Source organism: Dasypus novemcinctus, chromosome 5 (assembly GCF_030445035.2).
Source record: "Dasypus novemcinctus isolate mDasNov1 chromosome 5, mDasNov1.1.hap2, whole genome shotgun sequence".
Classification (NCBI taxonomy): Eukaryota; Metazoa; Chordata; class Mammalia; order Cingulata; family Dasypodidae; genus Dasypus; species Dasypus novemcinctus.
In genome coordinates this window covers 65,416,357-65,441,139 of record NC_080677.1, presented here as the reverse complement: position 1 = coordinate 65,441,139, position 24,783 = coordinate 65,416,357, and the positions used below count along the sequence as shown (strand labels likewise).

The following is a 24,783-nucleotide window of genomic DNA, read 5'->3' as shown; positions in this document are numbered from 1 at the left end:
GCCTGACGCGTGGCGTGTGAGGGGGCGGGGCGCGCCGCGGCGCGCGTATCGTCGCCGCGGCCGCGTGACGCGTTTTCAAATCTTCAACCGCCGTCCCCGTCTCTTGTGCTTCGCTTCTTCCTCCTCCCGGTCTTGGAGCCGGATACGGCCCCGGAAAGCCGGTTCGCAGACGTGTATTTTCTGCTGCCGCGGCCCGCGGAACGCGCCAGGCGGCTGGCCTGTCAGGAGGAACCTAAGAGCTGTGCTTTCGAGGCCGCCCGGCGCGACACTCTCTCCAAACTCAGTATGTAGGTGCCGGGAGGCTGCCATGAACTCCGGAGCCATGAGGATCCATAGCAAAGGACATTTCCAGGGTACGAAGCCCCTCCTCCGACCGCAGTCCCTTTAATCCTCTCCTCTGATGTCTCCACCATTGATTCCTCAAAGAGTTCTCCTGCCCCGTTCTCTGCTTTTCTTGCCTGGGTTGTGAGTCCATCTCTTCTATGTGAAGACGGGGCCTGAAGGAAGGTTCTGTTGAAGGTTCTGCCTCAAAGAGGGACGGGTTTGCGGCCCCAAATTCCTGGTTATGTGGTTGGTTCTGAAACTAGGAAACAATGCGGGCCCGGGAACTCGCCAGGGTTCTTGTGTGGTTCCCTACCCGCAGCTTCTGCGACTCTGCCCCTGCCCATTGAGGCTGCAAGCTTGAAGGCATTGTAGCTTTTCGTTTCGTGATTAGGTTGGGTAGATAGGGGTGGATTTGGGGCCCTATTCTTAAGTTTATTTTGCTTCATCCACAAAGTCGAGGTAAAGTGTTTTTAACACATCATTGATGTTTTCAACATTATGGACAAGTAAAACAAAAGCAAATTTCCATTTTCCACCACTCATTTGGTAAAGTATTGCAGCCTCTTAATTTTAATTTTTAAATATAGATGGTAATCTCCAATATATGGACAGACTGTGTCCTAAAAGTTAACTTTTAAAGCAGTTACTTGGATCTCAGATCTGTTTTCTTTGGAAATTTTGAAATAAATGGTAATTTGGTTCTTCAGGTGGACCTTAACGGTTCTTAGTATATAGACAAACTATGTGAAATGAAAACTTGAGCAGTGCTGAATCCTTGAGGACTAAGTCGTTCTGGGTAACAGTTGCTTGCATAGCTAAGTGTTTAGCATTTTAAACCCCAGTTTTGAGCGTTCAGCGGAATAGCAGATGCTCAATAAATATTTGTTAAGTACCCTAATGGAGTTTACATTCTAAAGAGGAAAATCATAAAGGTTTTGTATAGGTCTCTTGATAAAATGTAGTGAATATTTCCTGCTGATTTGAGTCCTTTCAGTAAGCAATAATTATTTTACATTGTAGAATCATTACACGTAGTGTTAAGAGTATTTTGCCTTTATCCTAAGTCGTACTACAAAGAAATATATTTACATGCAAATAGCTGTTAAAATTGATGGAGTTAAAAGAATTCTCCCCTCTGTGTTATTATTGTGTAATGAAGTATTTTTAAAACTGCAAAAAAATGTGTTTACATAAAACATAATCTAATTCTTAACATTTTGAATAACAGGTGGAATCCAAGTCAAAAATGAAAAAAACAGACCATCTTTGAAATCTCTAAAAACTGATAACAACAAACCAGAAAAATCCAAATATAAGCCACTTTGGGGAAAAGTATTTTACCTTGATTTACCTTCCATCACAATATCTGAAAAACTACAAAAGGACATTAAGGATCTTGGAGGGGTAAGTCAAAAGTATATACTTAGAAGAAAAATTCATCACTAATACTTTCCACTTAATCAAAAAAGCTTAGAACCATCTGTCAGCATCAAGCTTAAAGTTTTTACTGGCTTTTACTATTAACAAAAAAATTTTGTTTTAATCTTTTGTAGCCTGACAAAACTTTCAGGTCTCTGTAATTTGTAGTCCAGTGAAGAGTTCCCAAAGTGTGAGATATGAAACCCCCAATCCTACTGGAACCACTGATTGCCCTTTTTTTGTTATAATGTTGAAGTGTCCGCCACACAGCAGTAACTGCTTGATGGCGTTATTGTGGATCTGTATAAATTAGTCTGGATTAGTACAATGGTAAGGATATTGGTATTTTAGAACGAAGAAATCTGGTTCATATAACAAAGTTAAAATTGTCCTTGCATGAAATAGTCTCAACAGAATGAACGTAATTAAGGGAACAGAATTTTGTATTAAGAATCTGGAATACCAAGTTCTTGTCTACCTTGCCCATTGATTCAATAATTAAAAATTAGATAACTTGTCCAGTAGTCTAAGATTTTCTTAGAATTAAGGTTAATATTGGGTGAATTTTAGTGAACTTATTAAGATTCTATTAATTCCTAATTTTTCTTGTTTAAAAGGTAAATTCTTACAGGACTTAAATTTTATCAAGGTGAACATCTTTGAATAAGTATTTGCCATCTGAACAAAATCTTTTCATTCCCAGACTGGTAACTTGCAGAATATGCAATAAGTTTCCTGGAATTGTGTGTTGGTCTTTGAAAAGTTTTTCTAACTACTCTATTACTGCTCATTTTGTTGTTATTTGTCACATGCTTCATTGCAGTAACATGTATCATAATGGCCATATAACTACATTTTTAAAGGTTATTTTATAAACCTGCCACCTTTATTGACTGTACCATATACCAAGAGTGTCTTAATGTGTTAGTGATCTTATGAAAATATTCCTGCATTTTAGAAATGAAATATGTTGGGTCCAGAGACATTGACTGGTCCAATCACAGCATGATTAGCCTCTTATTTCCCATACCACTCCACCATTCTTCTTCTCCAACAATTAGTGGATACAAAGTAGTTATTTTGTATAACTTGACAGCTTTCTCAAAAATGGTAAATTAACTATTAACCCTTGTGGTCTAAATCAGTGATTTTTAGATTTGTGCTTTTAGCAGTGGAACCCTTCGTACATAATTGTCCAAAGGTAAAAGGGAATTGTTCAGCTGAAACAACAGTACAGAGGTTAGAGCTGGAACCAGCTACACCTGCCACCTTCTTTCTCTCTCTCTCCATCTTCACAGCAGGTCCTGAGGCATTTCTACAAAACAAATTTTGAAATTACTTTTCTCCCAGATAACAGTCAAGGGAACTTTTTATTTTATACATTTCAAATCTTGATCCTAAAGTGGTTTCAAGCAGACCGTAGTAAATGTAAGTTTTCAAAATTTTTCCCCAAACCTGGGGATTTTCAGCTGAATTTAATTAATTATTAACTTTATTCCTTAATTTCTCTTTAAAAATTTTTTGAATCAAATTCTAATCTCTACCCCTTGCGCATGTGCACACACATCTTGACTGTAATTCAGTGATAATCATTTCCCAGGTCCTGAGTTCTGCATCTAGTGCAGTATCACTGAAAAAAAAAAAAAGATTTTGTCGTGAGGATCTCCTGCATGAACTGTGAAGGTACATTTGAGTTTGCAATCCATGGAATAAGTAAATGCAGATACTAATTTGCATATATTTAGGGGCCACTGGTCTCAGCAGTAAATTCTATTTATTGCTTAGATGAAATTAATTCACCTGTTACAAACTTTGCTTCATTTTTTATTAATTATCCCATTTATACTGAGAGATCCTAGAGCAATTGGATATAGCTGTTTAAAATATTTTTAAGCATCTTTCATTTATACAAAGAGTTAATGAGTAATAGTATTTACTTCTTCTTAATTGTGTTGTCCTGCATGAGAGTGGTCTTCAATAACATTGGCTTTAGGACAGGAATTTGTAGTTTGCCTTTAAGCAGTTGTTTTCGAACATTTTAGCAGGGAAATTCTCTTCAAACAGTGAAAGGGTAAGGACAAGGGTACCTTTTAGCGGTTTAAATCTTACATGAGTATGTTATGGCATAATGATTTAGACTGTGCTGTCCAACACACTTAGCCACGTGTGACTATTTAAATTTAATTAATTAAAATTAAATGCAATTTAAAATTCAGTTGCTCATTCCCACTAGCTGAATTTCAGTTGCTCAGTAGCCATATGTGGTGAGTTGCTACCATATTAGAGAGCACAAATAAAAAACTTAACCTTAATTGTAGAGAGTTCTACTGGACAGTGCTACTTTAGCGATTGGACTTGGGTCACAATGCCTCTGTTCAAATTCTCTTTCTTTGTTGCTTGATGTAACCTCAAGCAAGTCACTTCTCTGTGCCTCAGTTTTTTCCTCTGCAAAATGAGGATAATGTTAAAGTACCTAAAAATAGTAACTAGCACATGCTGTTGAATTGTTGGAACTCCATTACACTTTCTCAAAATTCTAGGTTCAGAAGAACATGATATAAAAATCACCAGTTTACAGGATGTTAAATTGCATTAAGTTAACTGGCATTTTTTTTATGCCTAGCATATGAAACAATTTATGTTTTTTATGACTTAAAAATACTTTGTTTTTGTCTAGCGAGTTGAAGAATTTCTAAGCAAAGATATCAGTTATCTCATTTCAAATAAAAAGGAAGCTAAATTTGCACAAACCTTGGGTAGAATTTCTCCTATACCAAGTCCAGAATCTGTGTATACTGCAGAAACCACTTCACCTCATCCCAGCCATGATGGAAGTTCATTTAAGTCTCCAGACTCAGTAAGTCTCTTATGTACACTTTGATACTCTCAGAAAGACTTGTAGCTTGAGGATCTCATGATTTTCAAGAGGAAGCTGGCAGCAGAGTTCATTTAGGTAGAACAGTATACATTGTATGTGACTTTCCGGTCATTAATAAGTTTCCTGTCTTATAGAAAGGTTGCTTTTTCCTGATATTACTTATGTTGTCATACTCTGCATTTAGGGATGATTTTTAGGGTATCTTAAAACTAAAAATTAACAGCAGATCGTTGTTTTAAAGAAATAAAACCTTTTTGTTTTTACAGAGCAGAGTCAACCAACTGGCCCATGAGCCAAATCCAGCACCTACCAGTTTTTATATGGCCTAACAAGTTGAGCATAATTTTTACATTTTCAAATGGTTGGGAGTGGGGGAAGAAAAAGCAAAAGAAAAGTAATATTTCATGAGGTAGAAATTATATAAAATTTAAATTTCACTGTCCTTATCAAAATTTTTCAGTAACACAGCCAGGCCTATTTACATACGTAGTGTTCGTGGCTATTTTTGCAGTGCAAAGGCAGAGTCAGATAGACTTATAGCCTGCAGAACCTTAAATGTATACTGTCTGGCCCTTTACCGAAAAATCTTGCCAACCTCTCTTCTATAATTATGGACACTCCCTACCACTCCATTGCGAACAAGTTGGAAGATACATGGAAGGATAAATTAAATTGATTCAATTGGGTATAAAGGAAGGGCGAGAAATTAAGAGATAAAATGTTTATTGATTTATCTTTAGATTGAAATGTAATTAATTTGCCATCTAAAATTGTCATTTTATTTATTTATTTGAATTTATTTCTCCCCCCCCCAGCTGTCTGCTCTCCATGTCCATTTGCCATATGTTCTTCTGTGACTGCTTCTATCCTTATCAGCAGAAGAATCTGTATTTCTTGTTGCATCATCTTGTTGTGTCAGCTTTCCGCGTATATGGCGCCATTCTTAGGCAGGCTGCACTTTCTTTCACGCTCTGTGTTCTCCTTACGAGGCACACTCCTTGCATGTGGGGGCTCCCTATGCGGGGGACACCCCTGCGTGGCACGGCACTCCTTGACCACATCAGCACTGCGCACGAGCCAGCTCCACACGGGTTGAGGAGGCCTGGGGTTTAAACCACGGGCCTCCCATGTGGTAGGCGGATGCCCTATCCATTGGGCCAAGTCCGCTTCCCTAAAATTGTCATTTTAAAGTATCCTCCTTAACTGGTATAAATAGTTGAGAGAGAAACAGGTAGAAGAAAAGAGTTACATAAGCAATGCTATTATAAAAGACATACACATAGATAGAAAGAAAGAGAAAAGAGCAAGGAAGGGCTTATGCATTCTTTCAAAGAGTGCTTTTTTTGGAGCAAGGAGGCTATAAACACCAGTGAATCGATCCACATTAATTGTTGTGCATAGCATTTTAACTACTTTTCCTAGCTTTGTTTTGTTTTGTTTTTCAGGGAGTACTGGGCATTGTACCCAGGACCTCGTACATGGGAAGCAGGTGCTCAACCACTGAGCTACATCCATTCCCCAACCCAGCATTTTATATTAAATGGGAAATTCTGCATGAAATCATTATTGTTTTTGTCTGTTCCCATTTCTGTTATTTTGGTATTTTTCTAATTTATAAACTGATCATTATGACTACAAAATGCCAGTGGAACTTTGCTATTTTGGTTTTCATTTAGAATAGAATTTACAAAAATAATCTCTTGGGTCTTATTCAGTTTACTTTGGTTGCTCCACCAAATAAAAATGGAACAAAATTTTTAATAGGCAGTCTTATTCCAAAGTCCTTAAAAAATTCCTTTTTGCCATACACTTGTCCTTAAGACTTGTACAAATAAAATCTATTTACTTCGGCTCTCTCTTTTTAACTTTTTCTTCAGCGGAGCACTATTTTATAACTGATTATTTGCATGTATTTTGGGTTTTTTTTTTTTAGGTGTGTTTAAGCAGAGGAAAATTATTAGTTGAAAAAGCTATCAAGGACCATGTAAGTAGGAACTTACCACATTTCATGTTCTGTTACTAAAAACTCAAGTGGAAATTAGAGATGTTCTTAAAAGCTTCCTTTCCTCATTTTTACCAAGAAATTTCAGCATGTCTCATTTTACCCAGAACAGAATCTACGTTTGTGGAGAAATATCCCCATCTTGTGGGCTTTTGAAATATTCCTGGAGATGTCTGAAGTTTACTGCATTTTTGTATTTTTAAGTGAAACAATTTCTTAAAATTCACCCTTCTAAAATATGCTTTAAATTGTCAAGAATATAAGACTGCTTTAAGCAGGGTTGATTTTAGAAATTCTAAAAGAAAAAATTTCATATCCTCATTGCTACTATAAATCTAGGGTTTGCTCTGAATAATAACCTCAATGACCTTAAAGATCAAACAATAGAACTTTTATAATTTAGCTAATTTAAAATGGTGACTTTTTAAGAATACTGTAATGCTCTTTTTTTTTTTTAAACAGGATTTTATACCTTCAAATAGTATATTTTCAAATGCATTATCATGGGGAGTAAAAATTCTTCATATTGATGGTAAGGATTTTATAATTGTTATTGACAATATTTATTATTAGGTACCATCTTCTGCTTGATACCTGACTTTATTTTAGATGGTGAGAATTCTGTAAACAAAGGATATCTAATGGTAATTAACATCATCTAAATTTATTACAACTGTGAGAAAATAGCATTGTTTAAATTCAAGGGTGAAAATGCTAATCTTAAAACCCTCTTTCTTTTAATAAAGATATTAGATACTACATTGAACAAAAGAAAAAAGAGCTGTATTTACTCAAGAAATCAAGCACTTCTGTAAAAGATGTGGTATGTTGTTTTCCTTAATTTTTAAACTAAAGTGATCACCTTGGTTTTTTATTTATATATCTGTGTTTCCCACCAAGTAGAAAATATTATTGCCAAAATATCTTAAAGATAAGCCTGTATACTTTGTGCATGTTTCTGTTGTTTGAATAAATTGTTATGTAGCATTTAAATTTAGGATTGTATTCATGAATTAAGAGTTAGTTGTTCCTGGGATGATGGTATAGTTTCTTTTTCTTCATTGATTGTTAACAGACACTTCTCTTTATTCTGTAGAAAAGCACTAACCTTAGCCTACTGAATGATAAGTTCCAAATAAAAATAGTTTGCTCCTTCTTGGAACATTAAGTAGGGAATATAGGAAACTTTTCAACTGCTCTAGATTATGATGTAACAAAATTTTGTTATTTAGAATGTTTAGCTGCCCTGACCTCAAAATAATCATTAAACATCCAAATTGGGCATTGCATTCGGTTAGACTTAATATTCCCATATCTTCGGTCTCTTCCCTATTACTGCTTTTTCCTTGAAACCTCTCACTCAAACTTCTCAAATCTCCGCTTCCATACTTCCCTTTCATTCTTTAACTCACAAGTTGAATCCATGTGCAATCAGTGTTGATTCTCATACTGAAACTTTGTATTTCAGTATATGAGAAAGAAATGTTTCTTGAAATGTTTTTTTAGTTTACTGAGTACTAAAACATATTAAAAATACATGTAAGGGTTTGGATGAATGTTTATAAATTCTATATATACACTAAATACATGTAAATTCTAAGACATTAATTAGTCTCCTGACCAATTTGCCAAATCAGTGCAACACTTTTTGAAACCAAACACATTTATTATCTCAGCTGTTGTCCATTCCTTCCTTTAATTTCTCTATTCTCTTTTGGGACTTCTCTGTTCTTAGTTATCTTTCGGTTTTTCTCATGTCTATTAGACCATACTTTTGTGATCAGTTTTGCTTCATTAAATCCTCAAATGACTGAGTTCCAAAAGCAAAATAAATTTTGTGGGAGAGAGTATAAATACATAAAGCCATAAGTAAGATGTTTTAGAAAATTTTCTATTGCATAGTACTACTTAATCTTATAGTGGAAGTATTTCAAGAGATTGAAGCTGCAAAATTCAGTCAAATTCAGATTATAAAGGACTGCACACTATATAAAGGAGTTAGATTTTATCTAGAAGGATTTGGAAAATTACTGGAAGATTATAAAATACAAAAAGGCTGATCTGATTGGATAGGAATTTGGAAAGACCCTTTGGTTGCCAGTGAAGAATTAATTATATGCTGGCAAGACTGACAACTGAACATTGGCTTTTGAAAGGTCTTGAACACAATTTTCAATAAATACATTTTACATCATTAGCACACAATTACATACCAATCTATAAAAAAGCAACAGATAATTTACTGAATGTTTAAATAAAGTTATAAGTAATTTGTTTGTTTGGATGTCTTTTTTGCAGGTTAAAAAATATCAATGACTGTTTCCAAATATTTGCTAAGTGATAGGTGAATATTCCTGTATTTAAATTTGCTAAGTAGGTTATAAATTATAGAAGTGAATATCAAAATGTTCAAACTCACAAGGACATTTGGACTGAGTATATACACATTGTTTCTGTCTATATGTAAATAGAATAAATATATATTGAAACAGTTTTCATGGAATAGTACTTTGTATGTTGCATGCTGACATTTTCTATAGTATTTTCACTTTTTAAAATACGGTCATAACCTACTAAATTGATTTTACAGTTCACTAATAGGTTACAATCTACATTTCATGCTAGGATATTATGTAGGTAATAGTGAAAAATATCAAAGGCCTGGCTTAAAGCAGTTACAGAAGGAGACATTTAAGAAGGGAAGATTTGAAAGATAATTATCACCCAATTATCACACAATTTCAATGTCTTGCCAGTGCCTTGAATCTAATAACTATTAAATTATAAACTCCACGATGGTCCAGATTATATCTGTCTTCTTCACCACTGGATCTTGTTTATACATGTAGCCCCCATTCATTCACTATTCAACAAATATTATTTGTGCTATGTGCCAGGCACTAGGAAGAAAACAAGTCTGCCCTTATAAACAACACAGACAATAAAATAGCTTAGAAACATATTTTATACCTTTCACCCAAAATAAAAAGAATAGGCATATTGAATACCTTTATGATCAACAGTGTTCAATGAGTGTTGATTCTCATGCTGAAATTTTATATTAATATTTCAGTATATGAGAAAGAAATATTTCTGGAAATTTTTTAGTTTGCTGAGTACTAGAACATAAGACTTTAATGAAGATACATTTATGGGTTTGAATGGATGTTTATAGACCCTGTGTACACTAAATAGTGGAAATTCTAAAACATTAAATAGTCTCAGTCTCATACATATTCTTTTGTATGTATCTTTGTTTTTTCAATAAATTGAGTAAATGAATTTTGCTCCACTTTAAAGTGCTTTGAGGTTTTTATTCAGTTTACCTGAAATTAATATGTTGTTGAGGATTTTTTTGTATATATGTGCCTAAGGAATATTGATCATTTTCCTATATTGTCATTGGTTTAGTGTCAGGGAAATGTTGGCTGGCTTCATGAAATGCTTGAAAGTGTTCCCTCCACTATTTTCTCGACAAGTTTTTGTAGAATCAGTTTTATTTCTTAAGGTTTGGTAGAATCCATCAGTTAAGCTGTCTAGGCCTGGAGTAGTTTCTTCATTGGAGGATTCTTGATGAATTCAATTACTATATTATATATAGGACAGTTCAGGTTACTCATTTCTTCTTGATTATGTTTTATATTTGTTTTTCAAGGAGTAAGTCCATTTTGTCTAAGTTGTTGAATTCATGGGCATAGAGTTCCTATTTCCTTACAGATCTTTTAATGCCTTTGGGGTCTAGTGTATTGCTATTTTATGTCGTCTCTTTTGTTTGGTCAGCCGTACTAGAGGTTTATCAGTGCTACTGATCTTTTCAAAGAACCAGCTTTTGGTTTCATTGATTTTTTTTTTCTCTCTATTTTTTGGTTTTCAGTTTCATTGATTTCCTCTTATTTCCTTCCTTTGCTTGTTTCAAGTGTAATTTTTCTCCTCTTTTTCTATTTTCTCATGTGAGACGCTTAGATGATTGATTTGACACCTTTCTTTTTGAATCTGTAAATTTTATATTTGGGAAGTTTTCAGCTATTGCTTCATTAATTTTTGTTTTGGTTTGGATATCTTATCTCTTTCTACAACCTCAATCACACTAACATTAGACCTTTTGATAATGTATCACAGGTCCCTGAGGCTCTGCTCATTTTCCCCCCAGTCGTTTTTTCTCTTCTCTTCCTGTTGGGAGATTTCTATGGATCTATCTTCAGATTTCCTGACTATCTGGGTTCTGCTATTAAGCTCATCCAGTGAGCTTTTTATATCAGATCATGTATTTTTAGTTCTTCCATTTCTGTTTGATTCTTTTTTGTTATTTTTGTTTTTCTGCTGAGAACTTCTAACTTTCCATTCATTTTAAGTGTATTTACCTTTATTTTAACTCTTTACCTAATTTTAACATCTGGAACATCTTGGGATTGGCATCTGATTCTCTTTTTTCGTTGAGAATTGATCATGTTTTCCTGGTTCTATGTATATCAAATGATTTTTTTAATGCATTCTGGGCATTGTAAATATTAGGTTGTATAGACTGTAGGTCTATTATAATACTCTGGAGAACTCAAATTTTGTTGTTAACTTAGCAGTTGACTCCATCTACAGTTTGCTCCTTTCCAGGATTTCCCCCACATTCTTCAGTATGCAATGGCCCTTTCCCAGTTTTTCCATTCCAAAACTTAGGGTTTTTCAGAGATTTAACTGCCCATGCCACCTTTCTAGCTGCAGCTTTGAGAGTGTGGCCTACCCTCGTGGCAAAAGTATGATAGAAAAGAAAGATGAAGTAATGTAGGAATTCCCCTAATATTCTATAGACTGTAGGAGCCCCTTTCCTAATCCTCAGCCCAGAAAGGCAGGGTTTCTGTAGGAGTTTCAGCCCCTGGCTCACCATTGCTCTAACTCTCTTACTTAGAGACCCATACTTGAGGCAACAATACAAAAGTAAAGAGGGAAAAAATGGGAAACTCACCCCATGAAGGTTATCTCTTTCCATAACCTACCTATTTTATTTACTTTTCAGAGTCTTCAGGTAGTTGCTTATGGTATTTTTTCAAGAGATTATAGTTGTAATCAGTAGGACTGGTTGGCCATATAGGGTATATTCCAAGTTGTCCAGAAGTGGGAGACCATAATTTTTTTTTTATTCTTTTGTTCATTTTATCACAAAGGTTTTGTGAATAAGACCAAAAATTTACATGACTTTTTAGGTTATTTTATTAACTTCACCTTTTGCTTTTTAGTAAATTTCTTTCTATGAAGGCAAAACAATTACAGCAAGAATAGTTGTTAGATGTATTCTAATGAGCTTATTACTGAACTCTGTACCATTCAGCCATTTAATTATTGAATGGTCATTGTTTCCTTTAATTTATTTGATTGAGTTGATTTAAAATAATAAAACTTTCTTTTTTATAAAAATAATAATCACCCTTCTTTTGTATGGCACTTTTCATATATGATTATTTTTGTGTGGAGGATGTTGACATTGCAGTTGCTGTTAGACATTGTATTTTCAACCCAGTGTTTCACCTTTATTTTATTTTATTTTTTTTAGCGGAAAAGAGCTGTTACACAGAAAACAAGAAGTAAGTATTTTCAAATTCTTTTAAGAAATAGAACAAATCATATAAATCTTCTAAAATTAATGTAAAAAGACCTTTTAAATAAAGTTCTTAACTTTCTGTGACATGATCCTAATGGCAGTGTGGTGAAACCAATGGACCCCTCCTCAGAATAATGTTTTCAAAAGCATGAAGAAAATCATTTCATTACCAAGAAAATCAAATTATACTGAAATGCTGTTATCATAATATTTCAAAGTTATGAATTAACGATATACAATTCTTTATTAAAACAATGAAAAATAAGTACTGGGGAGTAGTTGTAACTCAAGTGGTTAAGAGCCTGCTTCCCATATATGAGATCATAGTTTCCAACTCCGGTGCCGTCAAAAAACAAACAAACAGACAACAGAAGCGGACAAAGAAACAAGACGCAGCAAATAGACACCAAGAACAGACAACCAGGGGAGGGGGGGAAATTAAATAAATAAAAAAAAAATCTTTTAAAAAAAAAAAAAAAAAACAAACAAACAAACAAAAAACAAACAAATGGAAGAAAAGCCAACTCTCATTTGGGAGCAGACTTCACATAGTGGTTCAGTGCCTGCTTCCCATGTTCGAGGTCCTGGGTTCGAGCAGCAGTTCCTCCTTTAACAAAAGTACTAGCAGTGATTCTAATTACTATAGTTTTGAAATGATGAGCCTAAGTGATGCTTTAACATTTGCAATAATAAATATGCTATGAAATGTCTGCTGTTTCTATTTGGTGTTGTTAGAGTTATAGTTGCTGCCAATACTAATGTGATTTGTTGCTTATGTTCATGATTGGAGGAAATGTTAAATTTTAGTTAGAGGTTTGTGAAAGTAAAGGTGGAATTCTTTTCCTGTTCCAGCTCACCGATCCCCCTGAATTCTATTTACAGACCCTTCAGGGGTTTAAGAATCTCAGAATTCAGTTTAAGAATCTCAGAATATTGGCAGAGCGTATTACTTTGGAAATGGGTTAATATTGGAAAACAACTACACTGAGTCTTTAAACTTTGAAATGAATACATAGTTGCATTTTTGTGGGTGTTTTTGTGGTTTTGTTTTTTTGTTTTTGTTTTCCAGAGTTCTTTTAGGTATATGTGTGTGTGTACGTTTGTGTTTATGTATTTGCAAATATTTAATACCATGTTTTGCATGTTCTCAAGCAGGAAAACTGAAAAAGCCTTTTGTAAAGGTTGAAGATATGAGCCAGTAAGTATCTTAAATACAATGTTTGATTTAAGTATAATAACAGGAAAATCTCCTAAATAACTAAGGTAGTTCCCTTAATACTATTAGATTACTTTATGCTAGATTTTTACCAGTATGAATGTGGCACAAGTTACAGAAAGTAGCATTAATTAATTTGAGCACAAGCACTGAATGTAGCTTAAGTATGTTGTAGATATCTCTGAAATATCTGATTTAAGGCTATAATGGAACCGACTCATTTTTAGTGTTTCAGATAACCCTTTTCCGGTCAAATGTATTACCATGTAATGTGGAATTACTAATTAATGATTACTTCCACATTTGTGAAAAAGAGAAAGTATTAGGTAGCTTTTTTTTTTTTTAGATTAGGTGGCCTTTTGAAAATACATAATCTGAGTCTAAGGTTGATTTGGTAGTTTTCCAAAACTATTTCATGATGAAGGATATAGTTGTAGGATAATTTTAATGTAGACTACAGATATAAATAAAATAGTTTAGCATTGGAGCAATAGACTACTTTCTTTTAACTTCTAGTTACTTATTTAGATGTGTGTGGTTAATCTCTTGGGCATTCACTGAGGTGACAAAAGTGTGTTGAATGCTTCTTCTCATGAAATCTGTTACTGTTACTATGTGTTAAACTTGAATGCAAGGCTTAGAAATTTGTTCTTAGAAGAAAAGCCTAACTGATTTCTATTGTTTATTTCAGAATCCAGATGAGTTAGATGATTCTGAAAAGTCAAACTTTAAAACATGTTCTCTTCCATCATAGAGAATCTCATATATTTGTTTTTTTATTCTTTTAGACTTTATAGACCATTTTATCTTCAGTTGGCCAACATGCCTTCTATAAATTATTCTGTACAGAAGCCCTGCAGTCCATTTGATGTGGATAAACCATATATCATCCAAAAGCAAACTCAGGTTAAACTAAGGTTCGTTTGAATCTTTACTTTAGAAGGAATGTTATTATACAGAATATCATCTCAAGTAATTTCTGAGGTGATATTCTGATAATTATTTTAAACATTTAAAATAATACAATTTTATGCCGCGAGATGTATATGTATGTGTTCTTCTAATAAATATTCTTGTTAAATTTTCCCTTGTATATTTTTATTTCCCCAAATCAATATTGTGTCAAACTTAGCATTTAGGGAAGATGGGGCAAGGGAGTCTTGAAAATATTTTAAAATAATATAAATGTGTTATTTCTCTTAAGTTATCTGAAATATTCTCCAGAATATTAATTTATATTCTTAGTTTACATTTCAAAATTATTTGTTTTCTAATACAAATCATTGTGCAAATTTATGACATTCTATTTATGATAGATAAGGACTATACATTTTTAAAAATCATTCTGTATATTTAGCAGTTAATTCTTTTCCTGTATTTTCTATCAGAGTCCAAACAGATGGTGATAAATATGATGGAACCCCAATTCAGCTCCATTTGAAAGAGAAGAAAAAAAAAGGATATTGTGAATGTTGTTTGCAGAAATATGAAGATCTTGAAACTGTAAATGTGATATTATATATAAAGGATTGGTATTTCTAAAACTATGAGTATTTGCTATTTAAATTTTATCTAATTTTTCTAATTGTGGTTTACAATTTGATAATTATAAGTAGTAATTCTTTTTTATAGAAATACCTTAAATTTTTTAAACACAAAAGAGGAAATATATGTATTGAAAAATCATTTTTATTCTTTTACTCAACAAATATTTATTGAGTACCTACTATGTACCAGTCACTGCTCTAGGTAGACAGCATTCAATAAAAGAGACCAGTTCCCTGCCTTTGTGAAGATTATATACTCTGGGGGATGAAGGTAACCATAGGATAAAAATATTATAAAGTATATTTAAATAACATTATGCTATGAAAGAAGTACATATGGAAAACATTAGATATACCATGAAAAACAAAGCTGGAATGGGGGTGTTACAATATGTTTAGACTAGACAAGGAACCACCTACATTTGAGAGTGGGCATCTGAATGAAAGGGAGGTATTGAGACTTGTGACTAACTGGGAGAGTGGCATTCCAGGCAGAGGGAACAGCAAGCAGAGAAGTCTTAAGTTAAGGTGAGTGATGGGGTCAAAAATCAGATGATGGTGGCCTATAATAAGCAGTAGTAGTAGTAGAAGTGATAAGATACAGTCAGATTGCAGATATATTTTAAAGTTGGGGCCAAGAGGATTTGCCTGGGTTTGATGCGGGAATAGAAAAAGATGAAGAGTCAGGGATGACACTAATATTTTGGGCCTGAGCAATTAAAAAATGGGTGCATCATTTATTAATGGGAGGAGAAGAGAAAGCATAGTAAATTCTCTGAGGTAATAGAATTAGAACTACCATATGGAAAGGGTATTGGAGATCAAGAGAAATTTTTAAAAATGGGAACAGTTACACTTTGTAAACTGTTGGAAAGAGCAAGATCCAGACTGGCTAGGTTTAAATCCTGACTTCCTTTCTGTGTGATCTTGGACAGTGACTGGCACATAGTAAATGATTAGTAAATGTTAACTTTTTAAAAAAATTATCAACTTTTAAAATAATAGAGATATTTGTTTTGGTGTTTGGTATTATTGGTTTTGGTAAAAGATGCTAAGTGAAAGGTTAAGGAGAAAAAAAATACTTTAAAACACCTAATTCATAAACACTCTGTCCTTAGACTCTAAATTGAAGTTTGTTTTATAACCGAAAATATAGCAGTGCTTCGAGTCAGTTTTTTATGTTTTATTTATATAATAAAGGAAAATAAAATAAAGTTAACAGTTAAAAGTTGTTTTTAATCAGAAGCTAAAGTATCTCAGAAATATTTCTCATTCCCAAAAATCACTTTGAAAATTGACTTTACATATGTCATCAAGACTAATTATTTAAATCAGTTTTTAGTTTTTTTATTTATATGTATATTCTTAGTCACAGAGAATCAAAATATTCTTTTGTTTATTGCATCATATATCCCAGTGATTCAGTTCCACCTATAATCAAGACACTCATTCGACAAATATTTTTGAATACTGGAAATAAAGCAATAAACAAGGCAGGTGTATCTTATGGGTCTGGTAGGGAAGCTAGATATCAAACATGTGCAAGTGTGATAAGTATATATCACAGTGATTCAATTCCATCTATAATCATGGTACTCATTTAACGAATAGTTTTGTATACTGGAAATAAAAGCAATAAACCAGGCAGATGTATCTTATCGGTCTGGTAGAGAAGCTACATAGCAAACATGTTTGCAAGTGTGATAAGTAGTACAGAGGTGGAAATACAAGTTGCTATGGTAATAATGAAATTAACCTAGAAAGAGGGTCAAAGAAGGCCCAGTTGAGGAAGTGACATTTAAATCAAGACTTTAAAAAGTAAGTGCAAGGTGAAGGTGGCAGGTAGACTACACAAGTCAGGGGTTGTTTTACTTAATTTATTTAGATAATTTTTCCTCCAAAGAGCATGAATATCAAATCTGAATTTATAGAACTGAAGTTTATTTTAAAAATTTTAACTATTTCCTTTTGTTTAACATTACTAGACATATAATTGCATATGGTCAATTTTTTTGCAAGTAAGATTATATGTATTCCAGACTGGTGTTTGGTGACTTAAAGAGAATGTGGTCTTAGGACATGCAATCAAATCATTAAAATTTAAAATGACATTGAACTAGGAAAAAAGAAATGAGATTTTTCCATAACCATCTTGGTATAAGCTTCTAGATACAATTCCCTGATTAGCGGTCAGAAAATGATAGCATATAACTTATGAATCTTCTAATTTTTTATACTTGACAATATTCCATATTGTTTGTTCATTTATCTAATCTACTTACTAAATTTTTGTTATGTTTTGGATTTCTGTATGTTAAATCATAATATTTCACTCATTTACTATTTTATAAGCCCCATCCTACTTACTTAGTGGTAACTGTATAAGGATAAAATTAAGTAGTGGAAGGAAAAGTGCTTTCCATAAATGTTAAACATATTCTAAATGCTTAGTGTTATGGTTATTTTTTTACTCTTGTCTTCATTTTCTGATAAAGCTTATTTGTTTTAAGTTCCATTGTAACCATAAATTAGTTAGCACTGTTCTCATTGAAAACAAGAATACTTTGAAAACCAAAAAAAAAAAATAGCTTTGTGGTATCTCAGAATTGTTACTCTTACGTCTTAACATCTTTTGAAGTTGGGTAAAGGATATGTTCATTGGAATAGTTTTTGGAAACCTAGTATCTCATTGATTTTAAAATACAGTTTTGTTATTTATATGCTTTTTTGTTTTATTTTAGCATCTTCTAAGTGAGCAACACAGAAACTTTGCACAGAGTAACAAGTATCAAGTTGTTGATGATATTGTGTCTAAGCTTGTTTTTGATTTTGTGGAATATGAAAGGGACATGCCTAAAAAGAAAAGGTAATTTAGCAATATGTTTAAAATTTCACTAAAATATTAAACAATTAAACTGAAAATAAATCTAAAACTTGCTTTTCTTAGAAAGAATTTGTGTTTTCAGAATGTAAGTATGATTTAGAGGCAATTACTTCTTCCCTTGCTTACTGTGAAAAGTGTCTACTGTAGGGTACTTTCAAGGTCCCCCTTGACAAAATCTGTAACAAGAATCAGCAAAATTTTTTTCTGTAAAAAAGCCAGATAGTAAATATTTAAAGCGTTGTGAGCCACACAGTCTTGTTGGCAACTACTATTGTGACTGTGTTCCAATAAAACTTTATTTAGTAAGGTATATGATGGACTGGATTTGGACTGCAAACTATAGTTTGTCAATCCCTTTATTATTTCAGTCATCTTTTTACTTGCACTAAATATTTCTACATGAACTCTACTTATCAATAAAATTTACTAAATATTCTTACAGGACTTTTAAGTGCAAATACAGTGTTATTTGATGTACAATAACTGCATTTTGGCACAATGGTCCTCGTTAGAGTATTCCCATAAATCTAAAATAAAAATAAACACTCTCATTTAGATATACGTAAGATGGTGCTAACTCAGTAGTTTATTCAGTCCTCATACTGTTTTTAGACTAATCTTAAGGCATAAAGAATATTAGTAAATGCAGTTTTCAAAATATAACTTCCAAAAATTAACTAGAAATTTTTGGCTATATCTTGGTAGAATAATTCTTGAACCTCATATTGCTGTAACATGCAGAATACTTGTTCGGGACTAATTTAATAGTATGGCAGTTGGAGAGAAGACATTTCCAACTATTAAAACTATTTTTGCTATTGTAAGAATTTATAATTCCATAAAAACTTGGTCTGTAGCAAGGTTCTAACCTAGCACTTATGTTTATAGACTGATTCTTCCTTAACTTAATTACCTTAATTCTCCTTAATTTAGCTGCACTATTTTCACCTCTGTTGGCAAGTCATCTAAACTTCTCTGGACTTAAAAGGAAAGAGCAGTGTTGGACTCTTACGTGTTTTTATTTTCCATTTGTTCTCAGGCACTCTTAAGTGACTGTATAAACACAACAAATATAAAAGGGACCATTTTGGTTGAATAGCAGGTAGAGTTGTATATTTTTCAGTGTTATCTGTGACATGTGTGATGTAAAATAAAACTGGTGAGCTGTAGCTTCCCTTCTACCTATAAATTATCTAGGATTGTCTAATACAGACTAGGGTCCCAAGGATATCATTATGCTCAACAAAGGGTTTCAGGTCAACTATATGAAAATTAAGGATTATTAGTTTGTTATCTTTAGAAATGAAAGATATTTGTTTTTAATATAAATACAAATATGTTCCTACCATAGCTTTCCCAATAAATATTCATTCTGTACATTACTAAGTAAAATAAGACAACCATTAGTGTAAATCAAAGCATAGAAGATATGAAAATTTTTAAGGTAGTAGAAACAAAATTGGTCACAGACCCAGTTCTGTTACAATCATCTTCCTTTGATTTACGTGACTAAAAGTAGTTTTAAACATCAAATTCAGGATTTGGGGATGGAGGGGAAGAATGCAGGTAAGAAGGGTTTTCAACTATATGAAGTTTATTACTTCAAAAACAGCTAAAGTAAATTTGGCCAAATATTAAGATTCTGTAGTTTTGTAATATTTTATAAGTTACATGGGTTTCTTAAATAATTTAAAAGATATTTCAAACCACTTAAATTTGTTTTGATAGCAATTGTTTTGATTATTTTCTTTTCTCCCTATGAAGAATAAAATACAGTGTTGGATCCCTTTCTCCTGTTACTACCAAAGCAACTAAGCCGAGAGAACACCTAAAACTGCAACATATTTCTCAGAAGGCCTTAAGGGAAAATAAAGTTGTACAGATGATCAAGCAGAATTTCCTGTATAAAGAAACCCAGGAACCTGAACAAAAATTTACATATATTTCAGAACGCATCCCCTGCCCTTCAAGTGAACTGGGAGGACTTGATGAGAAAAAGACTAACAAAGATTCTATGTTAAATCCAGCTGAAAATGACATAAGACAGAATTTTACTTACCTGCCTTTACATAAAAATAAACAAGGATGCATTCTTGATGTTTCTGAACATAATTTCATTATAAATGAAAGTGGCTTAGAAGAACTAAGGGCAGATCATTGTCCATGTGGGCTTCAGGCATCTATACAGTTTTCTAATTTCAGTAAGAATAATAGTGCATCTCAACTAAAACAGAATTCAGATGCTATGCTTCTTCCAACAAAGGATCTGAAGGAAAAGGACCTTAATTCAACATTTGGTCATGATTCTGATCTAATAGCAATAAACAGTTCACAAGAGAACCTAACAATTCTGGCGAACACTCCATCCCATACCCCTCCTGTGGAACTGAATGAATGTAACATCAAGGGTATGGATAGTTTACCTCTTGGTAAAATCCATCGGAAAGTGAAAATATTATTAGGAAGAAATAAAAAGGAAAATTTGGAACCAAATGTGGAATCAGATAAGAAGAGAACTGAGTTTCTAACTACACAAGAAGAAAACAGAACTTGTAGTTCACCCGTACAATCCTTACTGGACTTATTTCAGACTAGTGAAGAAAAATCAGAATTTTTGGGTTTTACAAGCTATACTGAAAACAGTGGTATATGTGATATTATAGATAACTGGGAAGAAGAAAATTCAAATAATCTATTGTCAATGTTTTTCTCATCCCCTTCCACTTCTACATTTACTGGCTTTTAGTCTTTAAAAAATGTATGCTTTTCCGAAATGATAAGGATCAGAATCTTGAAATTTTTATAAATATTAAAATTCTTAGAATTTTTGCGAACTTTGTTTACACAACCAAATGTAAATATTAACAATAAAAGTGATGGTTGCATTTTCCTACAAAACTGAATACCTGTTAAAAATTGTAAATTGACTCATCTTATTTTACATACTACATTCGTAAGATTTATTATGAGTAATAATGATAGTTTTATGTCCCTGAAAACTAATTTCAGGTGAAATTAGCATAAATGTGGGTATTCTAATTTAATATCTATTAAATAGAGTCCAAGATAACATGACAATATCACATATAAATTTCATATAGAAAGCAACAAATTACTCATTTTTATGTCTGGATTCAGAACATCAGTATTACTAAAAACATTGACACATTTTTACTTGCTTGACAAACTGGATATACTTAATATTGAGGCAATACTTAAATTGAAGTTAGCTGAATACACATCTCTATTTTTTACCGAATTTGAAATTTTTAAGATGTTTTTACCAGTGGTAACTTTATTTTTTAATGGTCTTCAGTTAATGGCTTTACCTTCCTTAAGCCAGATAATGTTTTTTTGTGTTAGGCCCATTCCTCCACAATTGATTAAAAAAATCAACTATGATTATAGTGTAGATATGGTGTACTTAGTATTAAGAGTGTGACCCAGTTAAAAAGACTACCATATGGAATATATTTCCCTCTATTCTTAATTAGCTACCTTTGTAAAGCTTGAAAAATAATTCTTCCAAAAAACTCTCTACTCTCTTATTTGGTATCAGAAAATGACAGAAAGGTTAGCATTGAACTGTAGATAGATATAGTTTTGAAATATTTTTAAGGATTGTCTTTGAGCTGGGACTTGACCATACAATATTTGGATGAAAAGAAAATTCAAATTTAAAAAATTGAACTGTCTTGTGGGTAGTAAGGATTAAAAGGTATTTGCCTTTGAATATGTTCTTCCAGAAGTAAGGTATTTACAACCAGTGGCGACTTTTCACCAAAAATTGATGCCATTGAACATTATTTGAATACATTGTCACTAAAAATAACTGGTTATCAGTCTTAATTTCTTGAAATCCTGTATGGATATATTAGCTCATATTATTTGATTTGTGTATTTTGATTATTTGGGCATATTGGCTTTTCACCATCTTTGTTATTCTTGCCCAGTATCTTAAATTTGAATGAAAGAGCCCTTAAAAGTGCATGCATGCAAACTTTGTTTCCAAAGTAAATTACTATTGTATCATTTTCTGTCCCAAATACATGTATATACATGTGAAACTATATCAGGTTTTAGAGAGAGACAGCCTTCTACAATCTAGTTGAAACTTGGAAAATTCTTTTTAGGAGTTATTTTCTTTCCTGCACTTACTATCTATATTCCCCCCAAATTTTCAAAATAATTAAAAAGTATTTTAACCTGCTCTGTGATTCTTTGACTTTAGAGTGACATTTGACACTCTTTGAACTATTATTTTGAGCATTGAGCTTTAAAATCAAACCCAGATGCTCACCTTAAAATGAGTACTAAAAAAAATAATCTCAAATTCCAATTTATTTAGAGCAATGCCATAAATTGCCAGCAGTGCCAGCACATACAGTTTGGGTGTGCTATGCAGATTGGTACACACCTGACGATATGAGTGCAGGCAGAAATTCAGCTTGTAGTCTAATCAGGAAGTAGTGTGTCCTGGCAATGAGGGGGCATGTACCTAAAGGAAGGGGCATTTTTTTCCTAATTTTTGCCAAGACCGCCTGCTTGTTAAGCCTGTTTCCTTTGGGGCTACGTCTACCCAGAGGGTGATTTTTTTTTGTTTTGTTTTGATATTCTCTGATAACACTTTATTGTAGTTTAGTTCCCAGACTTGTCCACAAAAGAACATGAATCTTAGTGTAACAAGGCACTTTCAAAAGTAGGAATCTTCAAAAGTGGTCTAACAAAGGACGTTAGCAGGGTGGACAGAAAAATGTTGACCTGCAGGATAGAAAGAGACGTGTTGTCCAAAATGTCAAGACAATTATGTCCAAGAAATACACAAGGGAGAGTTCAGAGCACTGAAGTTGAAAGGTGTTAGGAAAGAAAAAAGGTACCCTAATAAACTTTCAGCCAAGGGCAGCAGATAGTCTAGCATAGTGGCTTTCTCTTTCTAGAACTAACTAAAAATAATAGCAGTAAATACAATGTGGTTTTGTGACACAAATGGAAAGATTGTTTATTTTTCTAAGATGACAATGTAGCAGAAAGTATATCTTGCACAGGTTGCCTTTAAATTTTTGAAACCAATGACTTCTTTGCATGTATAGATAAGTTTTACATTTATTACAAAAATAACTTGTGAAATCTTATATTGCATGGATGTTCATAATTCTAATGTTTGATGAGAACATAATGTAAGGAACCCTAATCAATGTGAAGATAAAACACACCTTCCTTTAAAAATAGAAACAGGATTATGTGTATGAAGATTTCACCTAAACTGTTGAGTTCAAATCCTTATTTTGAGAAATGTGTGATTGTTATGTTTTCAGATGAGAGTGGTTTTTTGTTTTGTTTTTTTTTTTAAGAAAAAACTCTGGTACTATACAAAGAATATATTAAAATAGAAAAAGTTAATAAACTTTAATATATTGATTTGTGTATTATCCATTTCCTTTAATGTAAAGAACAAAGAATGTTTTATTTATGTTGCTCTTTTCATGTCAGGCTCATTCCAATGCTGTTTCATTGAAAGTGAAATTTAATGATGGACTTGTTTCTGCTGGAGATGGAGAGGTTTTTAAGCGTAAGAATGAATGTAAACTAAACTTTCACTGAGCTAGCTGGACCTTAAACCATGGGATTTCCATGTAAAAAGGTCTAAGACAATGGTGCTCACTGTAGGTTGCTTAAATATATATATTTATTTATTGGGCCCAAATTCTCTTCAATAACAAACATTGTATAAGCATCAGAACCAGACTCATATGGCAGAGATGATGAAATAATAAAACCAGGAATTTAAAATAATACACTAAGGGTACCAATGGAAAAAATGGACAACTTGCAAGAACTGAAAAGTCGAGAAATGGAAATCCTAAATCAAAAGGAAATGCTAGAAATCAAAAACGAACAGACGTGCACAGTGCCTTTGATGGGCTCATCAAGTGTAGTGGACACAGCCAAGGAAAAAATTGAGTTTGAAGGTATGTCGATAAATACTTCCACAACTGAAATGCAAAGGGAAAATGAATATGAAAGAGAATATAATACTAAGAACAGTGGGATAATTTCTAAAGGTGTAACATAAACATAATGGGAATACCAGAAGGAGAAGAAAGAACAATTTTATACTGTTTGAAAGTGCTAATACAGGGTAAGGAAGATATTTTGTGGGACCACATGATAGGGCTATTTAATGTGGTCTTTGGGAGCCTCAGAAGATATTTTGAAGAAAAAAGCACTCAATTTTATGACTTCATGTCAAAGATATTTTCTTGTGTGTGTGTGTGTGTGTGTTTGTTGTTGTTGTTCTTTTCCAGGAGGTACCAGGGATTGAACCCAGGGCCTCTTACATGGGAAGCAGACACTCAACCACTTGAGGTACATCCTCTCCCCTAAAGATGTTTAACAAGCAAGCAAGCTGCTTTTGAAAATGGTTAATGATTACAGTGTGATTTGAAGGTGGATGTTTGGAAATATTTCCATTGTTCTATGACTTTATTGCTGAAAATGATGTGTCACTCTTAAGAATCTTTGGGTTGTAAATGAAATTTTCTATCCTGTTTAAAAATGTTCCAAATAATTTTTGTTTAAAAAATAAATAGAATACCTTCTGAATTAATTTTAAACCAGCTTGTTGACCTCAAAAATATAGAGACTAGCAATAGATTAGTGAAAATGTTGCACACTTGAGGAATGGGACCAAATAATAATGAATATTGTTATTTAGTAAATAGAACTAAGCAACTCTTTTCTTCCTATGGGATCTAGGCATTATTGTGTTTTTGTTCCAGCTATGACAACTGTCAAAAACCAAGTGTTGGGAAGCGGATGTGGCCCAGTGGTTAGGGCGTCCGCCTACCACATGGGAGGTCCGCGGTTGACCCCTGGCCTCCTTGACCCCTGTGGAGCTGACCCAAGCACAGTGCTGATGCGCG

At 33.1% G+C, this 24,783-nt stretch overlaps 1 protein-coding gene across 2 annotated transcripts; it reads left to right on the top strand.

Moving 5' to 3' along the window:
• Nucleotides 1-32: 32 nt before the first annotated feature.
• On the top strand, nt 33-23,278 carry DBF4 (DBF4-CDC7 kinase regulatory subunit). Of its 2 annotated transcripts, none has more exons than XM_004478085.4 (12): nt 33-353; nt 1,553-1,728; nt 4,421-4,600; nt 6,555-6,605; nt 7,086-7,155; nt 7,370-7,446; nt 12,166-12,196; nt 13,369-13,411; nt 14,218-14,346; nt 14,818-14,932; nt 17,718-17,842; nt 19,625-20,737. In XM_004478085.4, the coding sequence occupies exons 1-12, from the start codon at nt 308-310 to the stop codon at nt 20,604-20,606; spliced, it is 2,025 nt and encodes a 674-aa protein (XP_004478142.2). In that variant the 5' UTR covers nt 33-307; the 3' UTR covers nt 20,607-20,737. The 2 variants fall into 2 exon arrangements, with proteins under 2 accessions (XP_004478142.2, XP_004478141.2); XM_004478084.4 differs by having other exon boundaries at nt 70-353; nt 13,366-13,411; nt 19,625-23,278.
• Nucleotides 23,279-24,783: the final 1,505 nt, after the last annotated feature.

Bases quoted from the DNA above. Each gene is read 5' to 3' on its own strand.
- DBF4 (XM_004478084.4), top strand. From the start codon at position 308: ATGAACTCCGGAGCCATGAGGATCCATAGCAAAGGACATTTCCAGG. The intron at 6,606-7,085 runs GTAAGTAGGAAC...TTTTTTAAACAG, and splicing joins AAAAAGCTATCAAGGACCAT to GATTTTATACCTTCAAATAG. The intron at 17,843-19,624 runs GTAATTTAGCAA...CTCCCTATGAAG, and splicing joins GACATGCCTAAAAAGAAAAG to AATAAAATACAGTGTTGGAT.